Source organism: Colletotrichum scovillei, assembly GCF_011075155.1.
Source record: "Colletotrichum scovillei strain TJNH1 chromosome Unknown Contig00001, whole genome shotgun sequence".
NCBI classification, from domain to species: domain Eukaryota; kingdom Fungi; phylum Ascomycota; class Sordariomycetes; order Glomerellales; family Glomerellaceae; genus Colletotrichum; species Colletotrichum scovillei.
This window is the reverse complement of record NW_023336259.1, coordinates 179,287-194,436: the sequence shown is the minus strand read 5'-3', so window position 1 is coordinate 194,436 and position 15,150 is coordinate 179,287. Positions and strand designations below refer to the sequence as shown.

The 15,150-nt window shown below is 53.0% G+C and overlaps 7 protein-coding genes across 7 annotated transcripts; 4 read left to right on the top strand and 3 right to left on the bottom strand.

Moving 5' to 3' along the window:
- The first annotated feature begins 352 nt into the window (after nt 1–352).
- On the top strand, nt 353–2,181 carry HER10_EVM0002930 (F-box domain-containing protein). Its single transcript, XM_035472621.1, has one exon. It carries the CDS (start codon nt 665–667, stop codon nt 1,976–1,978), a length of 1,314 nt encoding a protein of 437 aa, XP_035338132.1. The 5' UTR covers nt 353–664; the 3' UTR covers nt 1,979–2,181.
- Nucleotides 2,182–3,089: 908 nt separating this feature from the next.
- Nucleotides 3,090–4,961, top strand: HER10_EVM0012705 (PRELI-like family protein). The gene has a single exon (XM_035482093.1). The coding sequence runs from the start codon at nt 3,524–3,526 to the stop codon at nt 4,232–4,234; it is 711 nt and encodes a 236-aa protein (XP_035339032.1). The 5' UTR covers nt 3,090–3,523; the 3' UTR covers nt 4,235–4,961.
- A 323-nt stretch (nt 4,962–5,284) lies between these two features.
- Nucleotides 5,285–6,688, bottom strand: HER10_EVM0003400 (RF-1 domain-containing protein; the record flags this gene model as incomplete). Its single annotated transcript, XM_035473077.1, has 2 exons — nt 6,552–6,688; nt 5,285–6,480 (listed from the first exon to the last, which is right to left on the bottom strand). Exons 1-2 carry the CDS (start codon nt 6,637–6,639, stop codon nt 5,285–5,287), a joined length of 1,284 nt encoding a protein of 427 aa, XP_035338175.1. The 5' UTR covers nt 6,640–6,688.
- A 575-nt stretch (nt 6,689–7,263) lies between these two features.
- HER10_EVM0005394 (RF-1 domain-containing protein) lies at nt 7,264–8,108 on the bottom strand (the record flags this gene model as incomplete). The annotated part of the gene is made up of 2 exons (XM_035475014.1): nt 7,264–7,275; nt 7,299–8,108. The coding sequence occupies 2 exons, from the start codon at nt 8,106–8,108 to the stop codon at nt 7,264–7,266; spliced, it is 822 nt and encodes a 273-aa protein (XP_035338342.1).
- Nucleotides 8,109–9,958: 1,850 nt separating this feature from the next.
- On the top strand, nt 9,959–10,761 carry HER10_EVM0010236 (uncharacterized protein). The gene has a single exon (XM_035479703.1). It carries the CDS (start codon nt 10,073–10,075, stop codon nt 10,565–10,567), a length of 495 nt encoding a protein of 164 aa, XP_035338823.1. The 5' UTR covers nt 9,959–10,072; the 3' UTR covers nt 10,568–10,761.
- Nucleotides 10,762–11,439: 678 nt separating this feature from the next.
- HER10_EVM0012593 (glutathione S-transferase domain-containing protein) lies at nt 11,440–12,382 on the top strand. The gene has a single exon (XM_035481986.1). The coding sequence runs from the start codon at nt 11,687–11,689 to the stop codon at nt 12,377–12,379; it is 693 nt and encodes a 230-aa protein (XP_035339021.1). The 5' UTR covers nt 11,440–11,686; the 3' UTR covers nt 12,380–12,382.
- Nucleotides 12,383–12,905: 523 nt separating this feature from the next.
- On the bottom strand, nt 12,906–13,433 carry HER10_EVM0006837 (uncharacterized protein; the record flags this gene model as incomplete). Its single annotated transcript, XM_035476411.1, has 2 exons — nt 12,906–13,023; nt 13,093–13,433. The coding sequence occupies 2 exons, from the start codon at nt 13,431–13,433 to the stop codon at nt 12,906–12,908; spliced, it is 459 nt and encodes a 152-aa protein (XP_035338494.1).
- Between the last annotated feature and the right edge of the window lie 1,717 nt (nt 13,434–15,150).

Genomic DNA, 15,150 nt, shown 5'->3' with positions numbered 1-15,150 from the left:
GCTTTCAGCAATTCCCAATGCCATCGAGATTGGTATGAGCCGTCTCATTCAATGACCTCAAGGCACGATCCACTCATGGTCAGTCCACGAATTGATCAATCCAACGGTTGCCACATGCACTTAATGCCCTTCGAGAGTCTCAGACACGCAAACTAGAGGTACCAAGAAATGTCATGGGAGGAAGGTGTGAAGACCAGGAGCTTCGAACTCGGAGCTTTTATCGTTATCTTATCGCAGGAGCTCTGGTGGAGCACTGTGGCAAAGGCCGCCCGTTCCCGTGGCGGGGCAAACGGACCAGGACCCCGCGGTGACATGTCGCCCCCATCCAGGACAGGTAACCTCGGAGCTTCACCTCATTGAATGGCAGAGTTTCCATAATAGCATCCACCGTCAATTATGTCCTTCTTCATCCGCATTGTTTGACTGAATCATCGAATTGCGATACTTCCATCAGCAGTTCATTAACCTTCCTCTCCTCGGGGCGGCTTTCTCGCTTCATCTGAACTTGAAACTTGCCTCGGTCGGGACTGTTCCGTGAAACATTGCCCTCCAGCCCACATCGTGTACTTCCTTCGACAGCATCTTCCACTCCGCGTCAATCTGTCGACACGAATTCTGCATCTTCGAGAAGTTTCTGACAGCCCCTGCTGTAATACAAGCAACGATGGCCACCTCCGTCAATGATCTCCCAAACGAGATCCTAAGCCAGGTATTCTCCCACCTGGACCGACCTGCGCCATCAGACTCGAAACTCCATGATCAACCGAGCTCTTTCATGCTGCAGAACCTCTTCTTTGACCGCGATCTCAAGAATACTTCTCTCGTTTGCAAGCGATGGCGAGGTGCCGTGCTCCCTCTGCTGTTCCGCCATGTGGTCTGGACATTCGACCGATTCGAGCTGTCGCTCATGGAAGAGACGGGAAACCCTGCATCTGCGATCGACTTTCTGTCATTCCTACGGGCTAACAATTTAACCAACTATGTCGAAACACTTTCAATGTTTGTCGAAGATGCCATGGGCGGCGTATCGGACGGCACCAGCAGTGCCACACTTATGGAGACAGGCTTTGCGAACAAGGCCTCGTACAGCGAAGACTATAATTGGCTATGGACGACAATCTTTGAACATATTGATCCCATCCGGCTTACAATGATTGCGTCGCCACGAGTGCTGGCCCAGATGCTATCGCGTATGCTCTTCCTTGGGGATGCGTGGAACTTTTCAATGCCTAGGCATGTTCTTTCACTATCACGCAAAGATAAAAGGACAAAAGAGACGCAACTCGAGGCACCGGCGACAGTGTCATCACCAAGTCAGGCATCTGGTTCTGAAGTCACACATCAGAAGCGTGTTCCCTGTGGCTTATTCACCATCCGCCCATGGCAGGCTCTCTTACTCAACGAAGGATCCTCGACGCGAGTCTACAAGACATACGAATTCTACCTCAAACGCCCACCTTCCATCCTCGGCGCTCTTCTGGGCGCAGAAGAGTTCCCAAACGACGAACCCATGATCCCTTCCTCGATCCGCGACCTCTCCTACGTCGGCATCTTCCCCCTCTCGAGCCACTTCAACACCCTCGTCCAAAACGTCCCGCGCCTCGACCGCCTCTTCGTCCAGCTCGTTCCCCGAAACGACATCCTCTCCGACCACGAAGAAATGCGCAACGTCGACCTCGCCGATCTCTGGATGGAGCGCAACACGGCCTACTCGATGCTGTTCCGCGAGCTCTTCAATCCGAGCCCGGACAGCCCCTGGCTCGAGCTGAGCGTCTTTGAGAGCGGCGACGCGGCGGACAAGGAGGCGTGGGATATGGCGGTGCAGTTTGTGCAGTTTAGCGGCGTGCAGGGGTGGCGGGTCGCGGGCGAGGGCGTCTTTGCGAGGGAAGGGGACGAGGACGACGTCGGTGCGATCCTCGGCATGTCTCAGTCAGTGGCGCCAGCGGGATCGCCAAGATCACAAACATTGTCTGAGTGATGTTTGCTAATGCGTCAGGTGCGAGAAAAGACTCCCGGGTAGGCTCAGACGGATGGCGTTTAACGGAGTTGCGTCGTTGCCAGTGTCTAGCGTTACGCTCTACATGAGAGATGCAAACGCGCCGTAGAGGGGTAATGTTGGGCATATGTAAGATCAGGACATTCCTTGGACCAGTCGTATCAACCAGTTTATGATAATTCTGCCACGACCTAAGGCTATGGCAGGCTAGACACAATAGGTAAGATGATGGGAACTTCACATGCTAGGATGTAGGAATATATCGTAGGGATAGGAATCATGGTGCAATTATCAATTGCAAATTCCAAACTATTGATGACAATCCAAAAGTCATAGGCTTACATTCCCCCGTTGAATTACAATGCTACTAAGGTTATCCTCTTTGGTGTCTTCTGGAAAGAATGTACAATGCACGACCCTCAATCACCTTCTCAGTAAACATCTTGCCGAACCCTGGCTATGTAGTGAAGATCCGATTTGAGGTCTCATGTCACCACCGAACGATGCCGGAGCAAATGTTTGATGCCCCGGAACATCACATCAAGATCGACAGCCAATGAGACTCGTCCTCGAGTACCAAGCGAGCGGTGTGGTCGGCGGAGAGCATCGGACCATTTCCACCATCAAACGTTTCCCCACAAGCCACCATACGGCATACACGTGGAGGGTTTCAGACGTAAAGTCAAAGTCCGAGCAGCGAGCTTCCATCTTTAAGCTGAGGTTGAGTTCCGAGGTGGGGCCAAGGTGAGGCTTAAACCAACGACTGACAGCTCGCACCTTGGTAAGCAGGCAGGCAGGTAGGTACCTTAAGGTAAGGTAAGGTAAGCTCTCGGTGAGCTCGGTGTACTCCACATCATGTGATTTTGCCACTCGGACGGCCCAAGCTCGTCTGACGAAAAGCGGGCGCAGATGCACCTCTCAGCCAATCATTAGCCGCAATACCTGCAGACAAAGCCAATTGGCGCCTCCTCTCAGTGGCTGGAAGGACCCGGTGTGGACGGTGCGGCATAGTCGGGGAAGGAGGCACTGGACCCAGACCAAAAAGAAAGTCGCACCGGACGGGAAGCTTCTTCCCCAAAATCATCGACCTATCGAACGATATACGCACGAGCACTACATCATTACATCCGCCCTCTCCTCTCCCCTCCCCTCCTCATCTCCTCATCTTCGTCCTCCTCGTCACCATCTAACCCCCTCTTTAGCTGCGGCCACTTCCCTCTCTTCATTTCTCGCATTCCTTCGCCTTTCCATACCATTTACGACTGCGACGAAGTCTGGGCGCAGATCAAATCCCGACCCTGGCAAAAACCGACGACTTGGTGGCCGAGCTTCCGGACGAAGCTTCAAATTCTTCTTTTCCTCCCTCGAATCAACAATCAATACGTGCATTGGATTGCCATCTCGAGGCTCTCAATGTCAACGCCTCTTGCATTCCGACGAACGTGAGCGCCTTTCGCAACGAACACTCGACCCACGACGATTGAAGTATTGCAAGAACATATCGACCCGAATACGCTTCTCGTCAACATGGTCCTCTCGCACACCACGAACCACACCTACTCCCACCCCTTCCCGACCGTGACACTCGCCTACTTCCTCCGCTACTCTTCGCCCAAGCTCAACCCGTTTTCCACCCATGTCCTCAGCACCGACACCATCGATAGTCGCCTCGACCCGGTGACGGGCCGTCTGCACACCACCCGCATCCACCTAAAGAAGTCTCGCATGCCTGCGCCTGTCTTCAAGCTTCTCCCTACATCCATCACCGGCGGTGGCTCCAGCGAGAAAGTCAGCTACGTTCTGGAGAACTCTGTCATTGACATGCGCGAGGGTTGGATGCGTACCGAAAGCAAGAACCTCAGCTTCATGAATGTGCTCTCCGTTGTGGAGAAGCAGGATTTCCGCCTTCCCGCTGATGCAGCTGACGCGAACACCGACGTCACAACCACATATGTCTACAAGTCGCGTCTCGGCGAGAGGCTTCGTGGCGGCAAGAAGGACCAGATGCAATCTGCCGTCGAGCAGCCGGAGCAAAAGGAGGGTCGCTGGATGCCAGGCTGGATGAGCGGACTCGGCGCGCGCGGCGTTCAACGCAGTATCGAGAGCATCGCTTCGAGCAAGACACAGGACCAGATGGGCAAGAGCCGTGAGGGCATGCGCGTCGTCCTGGAGAGACTTCGAAAGAACGGCGTCGTGGGCGTGCTGGAGATGATGAGACGAGAACGCCAGTTGGCTTGATGGCCATTCCCGCCTCGACGAATGCACATCTCGAAACGTGACCTGGGCTGGAGGGGAGAGAACACCCATGTATACCATTCACCAAGCGTCATTGACGACATTGCCCGGTCCGCGGGTCACGTTCGGATGCTGCTGTACCCCTATCACACCACTTGTTGTACATTATTCTATGACCATAGCGCGGCGTCTTTATGGCTTTTTTTTTTATGGCGGTCGGGAGGACACGGCAAAAATGGAATGGACTGCGACGGATACGGAAAATTCTTGGACTCCTGTCATGCCGTCCCTGTATGACATCCCCTCTCTTGAATTTGGCACTTACGTAGTCAAAAATAACATGTAAAAACTTTTGAATATTTACAATCTGGGCCGACCCGATTTGTGCAACTATTTCTCAGCTTGACGGCCAGCATAACAAGAATCTGCTCTGCTGGCACGTAAGCCGCCAGACTATTGAAACATTCTCATCTGTGAATGATTTATTCTGTCAGTGCCAGCGGACACGGCCGTGGACAAGGTATTTAAGCTTGCGGCCCCAGATCTTGGCGATCTGCAAGACATGAGGTTGGGATGGACGAATAGGAATAAGGTCAACCGCGACCAACGCAATTATTTCTGTCCTTTTAGAATACCTCATTGCACGAATTAAAAGCATACAACGAATTGAGTGTTGAAATGTCGTTTGGTGGTGACTGAGGCGGGCACGGGTTGTTGAGTATCAGGGGAGACGGAATGCCATCATAGGCAGCCAAAGTGCGACTGCTTTTCAATAAGCACCGTCCGTTGTAGTCGATGGCCGAGCGGTATGATTCTGGCTTTCGTTAGCAGAGTTGTATGTTGGCTCACGGTCCTACATAATGCCATGGATAGCTTTTTTTTGTGTCCAATTTTCTGCGTATTCTGTCTTGTATTCACTTTGATGGGTATCGCATGTTATTCAGGCTCATCCAGTCAATCATCTGACCAATATCGACCTTGCCTTGATCATGTCTTCTTTACTCTGAAATTTTACAGTATAGTACACTTCTATACAAAGAGTCGTGTCCGCGTTCACTTTTGCGCCTTCTTCGCTTCAGCGTTGGCAGCCGACTCATCAGCCATCATGGCCTCGATATCCCCAGACACAAGCCAATCCCTGACCTCGTCCACAATCTTATCCAGCGACTCGCCCCCGGCAATCACATCGGGCAGGTTGTGCACGTCGATCCCCGCCCGGTGATCCGTCACGCGGTCCTGGTTGTAGTTGTACGTCCGGATCTTGTCCCCGCGCGTAATCTTGTGCTTGGAGAGCACAGAGTTCCTCAGCTGGGCGGCCGCCTCCTCGCGCGCCTCGCGCCGCTGCAGCGCCACCCGCGACCGGATCAGCTTCCACGCGTCGTCCCGGTTCCGCGACTGCGACCGCGAGTCCTGCATACTGACAACGGTGCCCGTCGGGATATGCGTCATGCGGATCGCGGACTCGGTCTTGTTGACGTGTTGCCCACCCGCGCCGCGCGCCCGCATCGTCTCGATCTTGACCTCGGACGGGTCGATGAAGAAGTCGCTCTCCGGGTTGTTGATGTCTTCCATGTCGCCGCCGTTGTCACCCTGAAACGAAGGGAGGACCCAGACCGCCACCGCGCTCGTGTGCACGCGGCCCTTGCTCTCCGTCGCCGGGATCCGCTGGACGCGGTGCATGCCCGCCTCGCCGCGGAAGAGGTCGTACGCGCCCGGGTCCTGGACCTCGATGACGGCTTCCTGGAGGGGGCTCTCGCCCGCTGCTGAGGAGGAGTCGCCCGCCGCGTCGGCCATGTCGTACTTTATAACGTTTGCGCGCAGGCCCTTTCGCGCGCAGTAGCCCTTGTACATCTTGAACAGCGTGTCGGCGAAGAAGCGGCCCTCGAGACCGCCAGGCCCCGGACGGAGCTCCAGAAGGCAGGGCATGTGCGCGTACGGGTCCTTGGGGGTGAGGGAGGCGGAGAGCTTGCGCGACAGGGAGCTGAGCTGGCCGTTTGTGGCTTGGAGTTCCTCGGCGGCCATTTCGCGGAGCTCTTTATCCTTGGAGTAGAGGAGGCCGTCGAGCTCGGCGATGGAGGACTGTGCCTTTTCCCATTCTCGGAGGGCGGTTACGACGCTCGAGAGCTCACCTACGCGGCGGGCCGTTTTGGAGTCGTAGTCTGCTTCGAGTGCCGCGGCGAGGGCGTCGTGTTCTTTTGCAATGTTGCGGGCTCGTTGGAGGAGGGCTGGCGGGAGGGTTGCTGCTGCGTCTGGGTTTTGACGGCGTATCAGCCAGGGGATCGTAGAGGTTCAGAGTCGACGACGTGGATTGAGAGCTTACCGGAGCTAGCATGGCGGATGAATTGGGTCGCTCTGGGCTTCAGAAGCCCTCCCAGGCAGCGACGGCACACCCATGGTGCTGCGAGCATACTCTAACAGCTAGGTGGACTGGTGAGAGAGAAATTGGGAGGAATTGGGTGTCTTTTTGGAGGTGGTCGAAAAAAGTTTGGGATGTCCCAGAGCTTCGGTACAAAGTTCCGCGCCAGTGACATCAATTCTCTTACAGCCCGAAAAAGTTGCATTATGTAATACTCTGCATTTCATCTCATCGACAGCTCAACATAAATGTTTCCTCACCCAAGTTTTGTCGGCTTTTTCCTGTCAAACATCTTGCTTCTGATTCAACCTCATCTGATACTGAGATTCATCTTAGCTTTAGTCACAGGCTTCAGTCTCATCTCACACAGTTCACCACCAGCTAACCATCACACGTGGTCATTCAGTTGATGCCATCAAATCGTATTATTCACACCGTCCTTTGACGTTTAGCACTTTGGCTTGTATCGTCCATAGATGCAAGCCACTCACGCACACGGCCCTTCCCCTCTCCGCCCGAGGGCGTAACATATTGATCCAAAGGTTTCTGGACCGTACGGGGGCCTCTCAAGACCCCTTCTCTCTCCAGGTATGCTCGCTTGGCCGCCAGCGGATAGACTAGGTACATCTCGGCCATGCCTGGCTTCATCAAACTTCGGCAAGCGATCTCCAGCCCATCAGGCATAAGTCTATCCTCGAAATTGGACCATACGTCGGCTACAGCCTTCTTTATGATGAATTCTCGAGGAGGGACCACGAGCCCTTGGCTTCTCAGGTGTGCCCGTTTCTTCGGCAGCAAGAACCTCATGTACATTTCGTCCATTCTCGTCTCTCTGAATTCCGTTGCAATGGACTTCAGTCCAAATGGTACCAGTTCGGGCCCAAAGATGTCCTTCACATCGGTCGTCACCAGCTGAACAGGGTCGCGCATCTCCTTTTCTATGCTCTTCATTATGCCCGTGCACTGATCGAGGATGCGGGTGACCCGGTCACAGGTTACCTCCATCAACTCTTGCCGGTGCTTCGACTTGGTCCGTCGCGGTGTAAGCCGGACCGGATGGATTGCGACGGCGTCCAGCGCCGGGCCCACGGAGGCTATCGTCTTCGCCCTCTTTGTCGCGTGTTCACCGTCGGCGGCAGCAGAAGCAGCTGTCATCGCCTGTGTTCTCTTCACGCCAGCGATGGACTTCTGCAATTCGGCTTGGCTGTGGTGAAACTTTCGGACGCCTTGCTCAATCGCCATGCGTCGAGATGCGGCGGGCGATGGTAGTGCCGGCCAGTCGCTCAGAAGCGGTACGCGACGGTTGCCTTTCTTGTCGTATTTGGTGTCGCTGTCTTGTTCATGTGCATCGTCGGAGGATTGTGAGCTGGCATCCTCCTCAGTGAAGTACTCGTCGGACGATGCATCCATCATCTGCCCCTCGAGTATGCCAGTCACCTTGATTGCCGCCGCGGCAGCTGCGCCTGCAATCGCCGTATAGATGACTGGTGTTTCTTCGCCTGAGTCTGTATCTGAATACATTGCTGTGATATCTTGACATCCTATTCGCTTTCTTCAAAGTAGGTAGATCGTGGCTAGTTTAAGTGCGAATTTAGCTTCCCCTGACAGAACTCTGTGTGAGTGAGGACGAGTCGCGTGGACCTCGCAAAACGTTCACCGCGTTTTGAAGCTGCCCAATCATGAATACTGATTCGTATTATATAAACGTCATCCAATCTATTGATGTGCTCGATGGTTCCCGTTCCGCAAGATTGAGTTTACAGAGTTCACATATATCCTTGCGACCGTGCCACTATTTCAACGGCTTTTGATGGAGGCTGAATGAGTTTCAACTTGTCATTCCCCGAGTTCGTCGGGTTTCTTCAGCACCAACAGTTCATGCTCATGACTCTGTGTTCATCACGCGCCATGAGTGCTTTTATCTTCCTCTCCCCATAAGGGTTCTCGTATATCCATACGTCCATGCCGTGCTTATGCCTTTACTTTGCCCTCCTAACGCCCATGATCGAGGTTTCCCCAGAACTCCTAGCCCCAGATATGCAACCTTACGAGAGACCACAAAGCCCCCTGCTTCGTGCCCGAGTCATTTCGGCACGAGCAGCATTATAGCGAAGCATCATGCCCCTGCAGCTTCAGTGCGGACTCAGGTTCATGGCCGAACGGTATTACATATCATGCTAAGGAATCGGTATGCCCACGCAACTCGGCTGAGCCACATCCTATCTCCGAGCAAAGCAAGCTTAGGACATAGTCTTAACCTACCGACAACCTTCCGGATACCCGCCTCGTATGGCTTGAAAGGTCTTTTCGTTTACCAAAACATTTTGTTTACTGAATCCAGTTTCGGTTCTGATTCCCGACCTCCGTCGTCGCTTGGACAGGCTGAGCTGTGACTGCCTGTCCTATCAATGTATTCCTGAGCCTCAGCATCAACTACCCTAATTCCCGAAGATCCTTTTCTGCTCGTTTCCCGAACGTGGCTGGCGGAGCGTCAAGCTAGCATGAATGGCGGGCCCATGCTCACTTAGACACCGGTCACGGAATGCATGATACAACCTTTGTGAGGATGTTTATTCCCTCAAATCATAGTTGTCGACTCATTAGCCGATTGATTTCGTCTACAGTCTCACTTCTAGATTGGCCACCTGACTCCGCTCAAGACATATCATATCCCAGTTCAGTATGAGCGTAAACCTCCTCCACCGAGTTCAAGGGTGTTACAGTGTTGAGGATGATGAGACCAATATCTCCTCCTCGTAACTGTCAATAAGATCCAGGATTATGGTTATAGTCGTAGATTCGTCGTTGTTCCTGGAAAGCATCTTTAGACAACATTATCGTTTCTGAAGCGCGTGTTACTAATTCAACCCGACTGTTTGATCTATCATTGAATAAGCAGGGTCCCCGCAACATGGTTGATAATGAGTTCAGGAGAATGAGCACATTAAGAGAATACTTGCATAACCAGTCATCAATCTAGGGATTTTGCATTGCCAGGAACTTCGTGTTCACCTTTGCGGAGTCTTTTGAAGCCCGCATCGGCTCGAAGTCGGGCATTTCAAGCGGCTGAATCCTTCTCGCAGACTAAATTATAGCGTTGAGAATCAAACAGGTCTGTGAACCACTCATGTTCTCGAATAGCACCAGCACTCCCGTATATGCGGAACTCCCTGTGAGGATTATTTGGGCCAAGCTCTTCTCAGTAAGCGTCAGGCAGAAGCGACGCTAAAAGTGGCTTGACCAGAGTCAGGTGGATATCGTGCTGCTCGTATTCAATTCAGGGCTGAAAGTTCGCCCTCCAATGACGCAGCCCTAGCGAGTGAAGATCATCCCTTCACCTAGGGATTTAAGAACTCAGCTAAGTCCTCCCTAAGTAAGTCCCAGAAGCAGTCTATAAGCCTCATTCAGCCCTACAATTCCGCATTCGTTCCTCACGAGCTTCAACGGTTCCTAGTTCCGAAGCTATACTTTCGCTAAACATCAAAATGAAGTGCTCTACTATCATCGCCGCCTCCTCCTTGGCCCTCGTGTCAGCAGGCAACTGCAGCCTCCCCCAAATCAACCTGGGCCACTTCGCCTTCCCTCATACCAACATGTTTGTCGCCTGGTCGCCCTACACACCGACCACAATTCAAGAGCTTGATGATGTCTGCGTCAAGGCGGGCGCCATCAAGGGCACGGCCACGTGGACCGCGGTCCGCACCGCGAGCACTTACACGTCGGGACCCATCTGCGGCAACCCTTTCAACATCACGAGCGATGAGACGGGCGTCACGTACCGCAACCTCGAACTAGCTTGCAGCGACGACAACAGTGAAGGACTGGCCACGCAAGTCACTGCTATTGTGGACGCGACGTCCCAGACTACTGTCCAGACCTGCACGCCTGTGCTGGTGGATGGTAAGCAGTTCCGCTTGGGGGATGGATGCTCCAACTATCGCGGCAGCTCTCTGTCTTTCGACTTTGCTTGTTCTTCATAAAGCTGAAGACAGTGGCTTTTGGGTCAGCTGCTGGGTTTCAGGTATAACTATGCGCATTATTGGGACAATCATGAGAAATTAGAAAAGTTGGGCTCAACCTGTTAGATATAAGCCCCAGCTTGGCATGGGGTTTCCTCTTTTTTCATACCAACATAGACCTCGAGCCAGAAGAGCCAATCAAGCCTATATCAGAGTCAAATCACTAAAGTTTCATGTTCGGATCGTTTGTCTGCATGTGATGTACAAGGTAATAAACAAAGGAAGCCAACTCAGAGCTCTACTCATTGTCAATGACCCGTCTCTTTCTTGCCTATGCACCTACACAAGTACAGTACCTCAGGTAAGGTATTTAAGATACGCCCGCCAACATTTGTCACTACTCTCAAGTTTTTATTAGACAGCAAATAAACATCTAGTTCACTTATCATGGAGACACAGAAAGGGGTCTAAATCACTTGCCTGAGCCAATATCTGGGCATGCTCGATATACCCTTGGTAACTGAGGACGGTCACTAATCATCGTTGGACAACCATGTGGAGTCCCTGACAGGCAGATCTGCCCTGTTACGTTAGTTCAGTGCCAAGTGGCAGAGCTTATACGCCTTAGGGCGGCTCTCCGCGTTTAGTTAATCAAGCTAAAGCTTATTGGCACTGAAACCCTCCAAATCGCAACGCCCTTCCACTGACATCAGTCCCACACATTGGCTTGGCCTCCACATTTTGCCGGTCTTAACCTGCCTCTTCGGCGTGACCAGTCGTGATGCCAGCTCAATTCGTCATAACTTGGCGGAGCTTGCAGCTTGACTAAAGAAGTATTGGATCAACCGAGTTTAAAGCTGTGAGCGATAGGACTAGTGCTATCATCTGTCCCTGCTTGGCGACCCCTACCGTCACGAGCTTCGATCGAAAGGCGTGACAAGATATCCAGAAACCAGCACTGTTGCATACCTTAAGTCAAATCAGGTCGTTAATCCCAATTTACATATAAACCACATCTAGGCTTCAACCATACCCATCCGCCCCAAGTTCGTAACCACCCTTCATCAAACGATATTTTGTTTACTCTGATTTTCCGCTAGATTCTCACAAGTATCTCTCACCCCCGCATAGACACTCACAATGGGTTACGTCCTCTACATCGCCAACAAACGCTACTCTAGCTGGTCCATGAGACCCTGGGTCCTCCTCAAGGCCCTCAACGTCCCCTTCGAAGAGCGCCTCCAGACCTTCGTCGCCGGTCTCCGTCAACCCGCGTTCCTGAGCTTCTCTCCCTCAGGAAAAGTACCCACCCTCCAGGACGGTGACACCACCATCTGGGATTCCCTCGCCATTGTAGAATACATCGCCGAAGACCACCCGGCCGCCTGGCCGCAAGACAAAGTCGCTCGCGCCTTCGCCCGTAGCGCCGCCGCCGAGATGCACACCGGCTTCGAGGCCATCCGCGACCAATGCTCCATGAACGTGGCGCTACGCATCGACCTCGGCGGGCCGCCCGACGCGGCGTTGCAGCGCGACCTTGACCGGCTCGAGAAGCTCTGGGTCGAGGGTCTGACGCGCTTCGGCGGGCCGTACCTCGCGGGTGCGGAGTTCAGCGCCGCGGACGCCTTCTTTGCGCCTATTGCGACGAGGATCCAGACTTTTGGGTTGAAGGTTTCGGAGCCTGCGATGAAGTATGTGGAGACGCTCTTGGAGCATCCTGCTGTTCATCAGTGGGTTGTGGAGGGTATTGCTGAGACGGCGAGGGAGCCGTACCATGAGAAGGACGTGTTGAGAGGACGAAAAGTTATCAAGGACTTGACCCAGACTCAATGATGGCATATTGGACTTGACGATTATGGTTAGGGGTTCTTGTTACATGGCGCAAGGCGGCTATTCGGTTATATGATGCTGGGCCTGTCTTTAGGCTCTCTCGGGATGTCGTTGGGACATCCCTCTAACGAAGACTTGCTTGCAAATAGAGATTTCACTTGAAGTTGCTTCTTCTTTGAACTGACAGTGAACGGATTTGAGGCGGCGAGAGACTCCATGTCACCTGCTGACTTGGCTCTCTGAGTGTACAAGTCTGACCCCTTCAAGGACCAGGCGTACCTGTTCCTTCCATCGTCAAAGGTGTTTGGAGCTTTGGAACTATCATGCAGTTGAGACACTCCTGAATTGTTTGCAGTCTACCTGGTGTGTTCCAAGACTAGCCTACAACCCGGCGTCTCGAGATTGTGCAGCTGGACTGTAAGCCTCCGAAGATAAATATATAGAAAGAAGTCGTAGGTCTTTAGACCTTTCGGCAGCCATCTTGATCTTCGTACACCTAGGTACATCGAACTTTCCACAACATCAAGGCCTAGTTGGGGTTGCAGTAGAAGCAACCCATGTTGTTGTCAATACCGCTGGCCAGGTTGCCACCGGGGTATCTGAAGATTTGGTGAGAGCCCTTGGTGGCATCACAACCGCTTCCAGCTCTATGAGGTCGTCAGTTTCTTGTATTCAAGGCACAGCAAACGAGGGAGACGAAGAAAGGCTTTACGTACTGGTAGAAATCGCACCAGCCACCGCTGTCAGGGCCTACAGAGCTGATACGGGAAACCCAGTAGGAATCGGGGTAGATGCCGACGCTAATGGGGTAGCAGCCGTAGTAGCAGGAGCCACTGAAGTTCTGCCCGTCACACATGTAGACGCCCTCGCAGATGCGCTTGTTGAGACTGCGGGCGGCGTTGGAGCCGTCGGACTTGAGCTTGGCGACCTCGGTCTTCAGCTCCTCGTACGGGAGGGGACCGGCGAGAACGTAGGAGTTGGCGTCCTCGGGAACGGGGCTGGGGGCGGCGGCCACGAAGGTGGCCGAGACGAGAGCAAGGAGAGAGGAGAGACGCATGTTGGCGGTTTTGATGGTTTATTCGAGAATGGTAGAGAGGTAGGACTTATTGAGATGGTTTGTCTTGTGTAAGGAGTGGTGAGAAGGGTTGTGGTTGATGGGACGGCAGTAGGCTTTATATACCCGGATTCAGAGATGACTTCCGGGGCAATCCGAGATACTATCAGCAAGGCAAGAGACGGTATTCAGCTGTCCAATGTATAGGTTCCTCGGCTCCTCCCTAGCTGCCACTCATGACAAAGACCAAGCTTCAGCTCTGGGTGGATATCAACAGGAGACTGGGTGGGCTTACAAGGCGTCGACCATCAACTCAGCTCTGAAGCATCCACGAAGGATTGTGCGAAGCCACCATGTTTGATGGAGATTATGTTAACGGACGGCGGGGCTTCTCAGAGAACCTAGTCTAGCTTGAGGGTATCGCAACATCGCGCGTGTGCTGTTGTGCTTCTATTCGGAAAAGTCGGAAGAGCTCTTACATGATTGGAGCTGGCAACAACTCAGATGCGATGGAAGAGACTAGACATCACAGGGACCCGCCGCATCCATCGCCTCATAGGGATGAAGCCTACCAGGATGCCTATGGAAGATGCCTAGACTTGATGGGCTCTTCCTAATGAAGAGTCTCAGAGCATAAGCCTATAGGCTCTAGACTCGGGCGGGGACGTTATTGATAGGCTCGAACACCGAATCTCAAGGGTAGGGCCGGGAGATGGCTGGCGGTGAATGGCCCATGATCCCCAGGTAAGAAAAGTTGAAGACTCTCGTATGGAAAGAACAGAAATAGATCCATGATGTAGTAAGGTTGGACTTGACGTAGATATGGCATGGGATCATTGCAGGCTAGGAGTAGAAGAGAAGGTCCAGATGAAGGGCAGATGAGCTAGAGACTAGGCAGCGAGAATTCGTTCAGCCTAAGCAGCGGTTATACCGTTACATTCAATGAGCCTGGCTAGAACTACGTAGCATAGAGGGTGTCAGCGGGAACTTGTGCCGTTGACGGCAGTCCTTAGGCGTTGAGAAGTCTGCACTTGCAGTTGCTATTCTAATATCCATAGGTACAACATGGTGGGCGAGCGAATAGTGTCACTACCCATCGCAGGTGGCTGAGGCGGGTTAGCGGGAGCAGCCTATCCGCAATAACCATGTCGAAACATGCCACGGAGATCATGTCCGTCAACTGCAATCTTCACGCTAGTGAAAATTCAAACCCCACACTTGAAAGGCTTAACTCGGGATACCGGGGTCATTCAAGATACGGGTTGGGAAAGCGAAGAGCTCGAAGATGTTGTTGTGAGCAAGAAGATGGAACCGAAGGCCGTCTCTTTGCAAGTCGGCAACGTCTGGCACAGCTTGGCCCAAGACGACACAGAGCTCACATCATAGAGAATCCTTCTTCAAGCACAGTATACTTGCCGAACATTGATATTGTAGGACAATGAAGCTGGAGATACGAGCGCTGTATGAGGCATGGTGGTTGTGTAGAACTGTAGGTGAGACCCTCGGCTTCGCGTAGCCTGTAGGATTCGAATCCCGACGTTCGCAGCTGCGGTAAGCGACGTGAACTAATCAAGGGGGACCCTGAGCCAAGAGGAGATTACCATTGCGACGGGTCTAGCTTGGCCAGCTTGGCTGTGCAACGGCCGTTGACGAAGGCGATAGGTATAAGGCTCTAGCAGTCTGTTCGGGAAACAATTCACCAACCTATCGAGAAAGATGA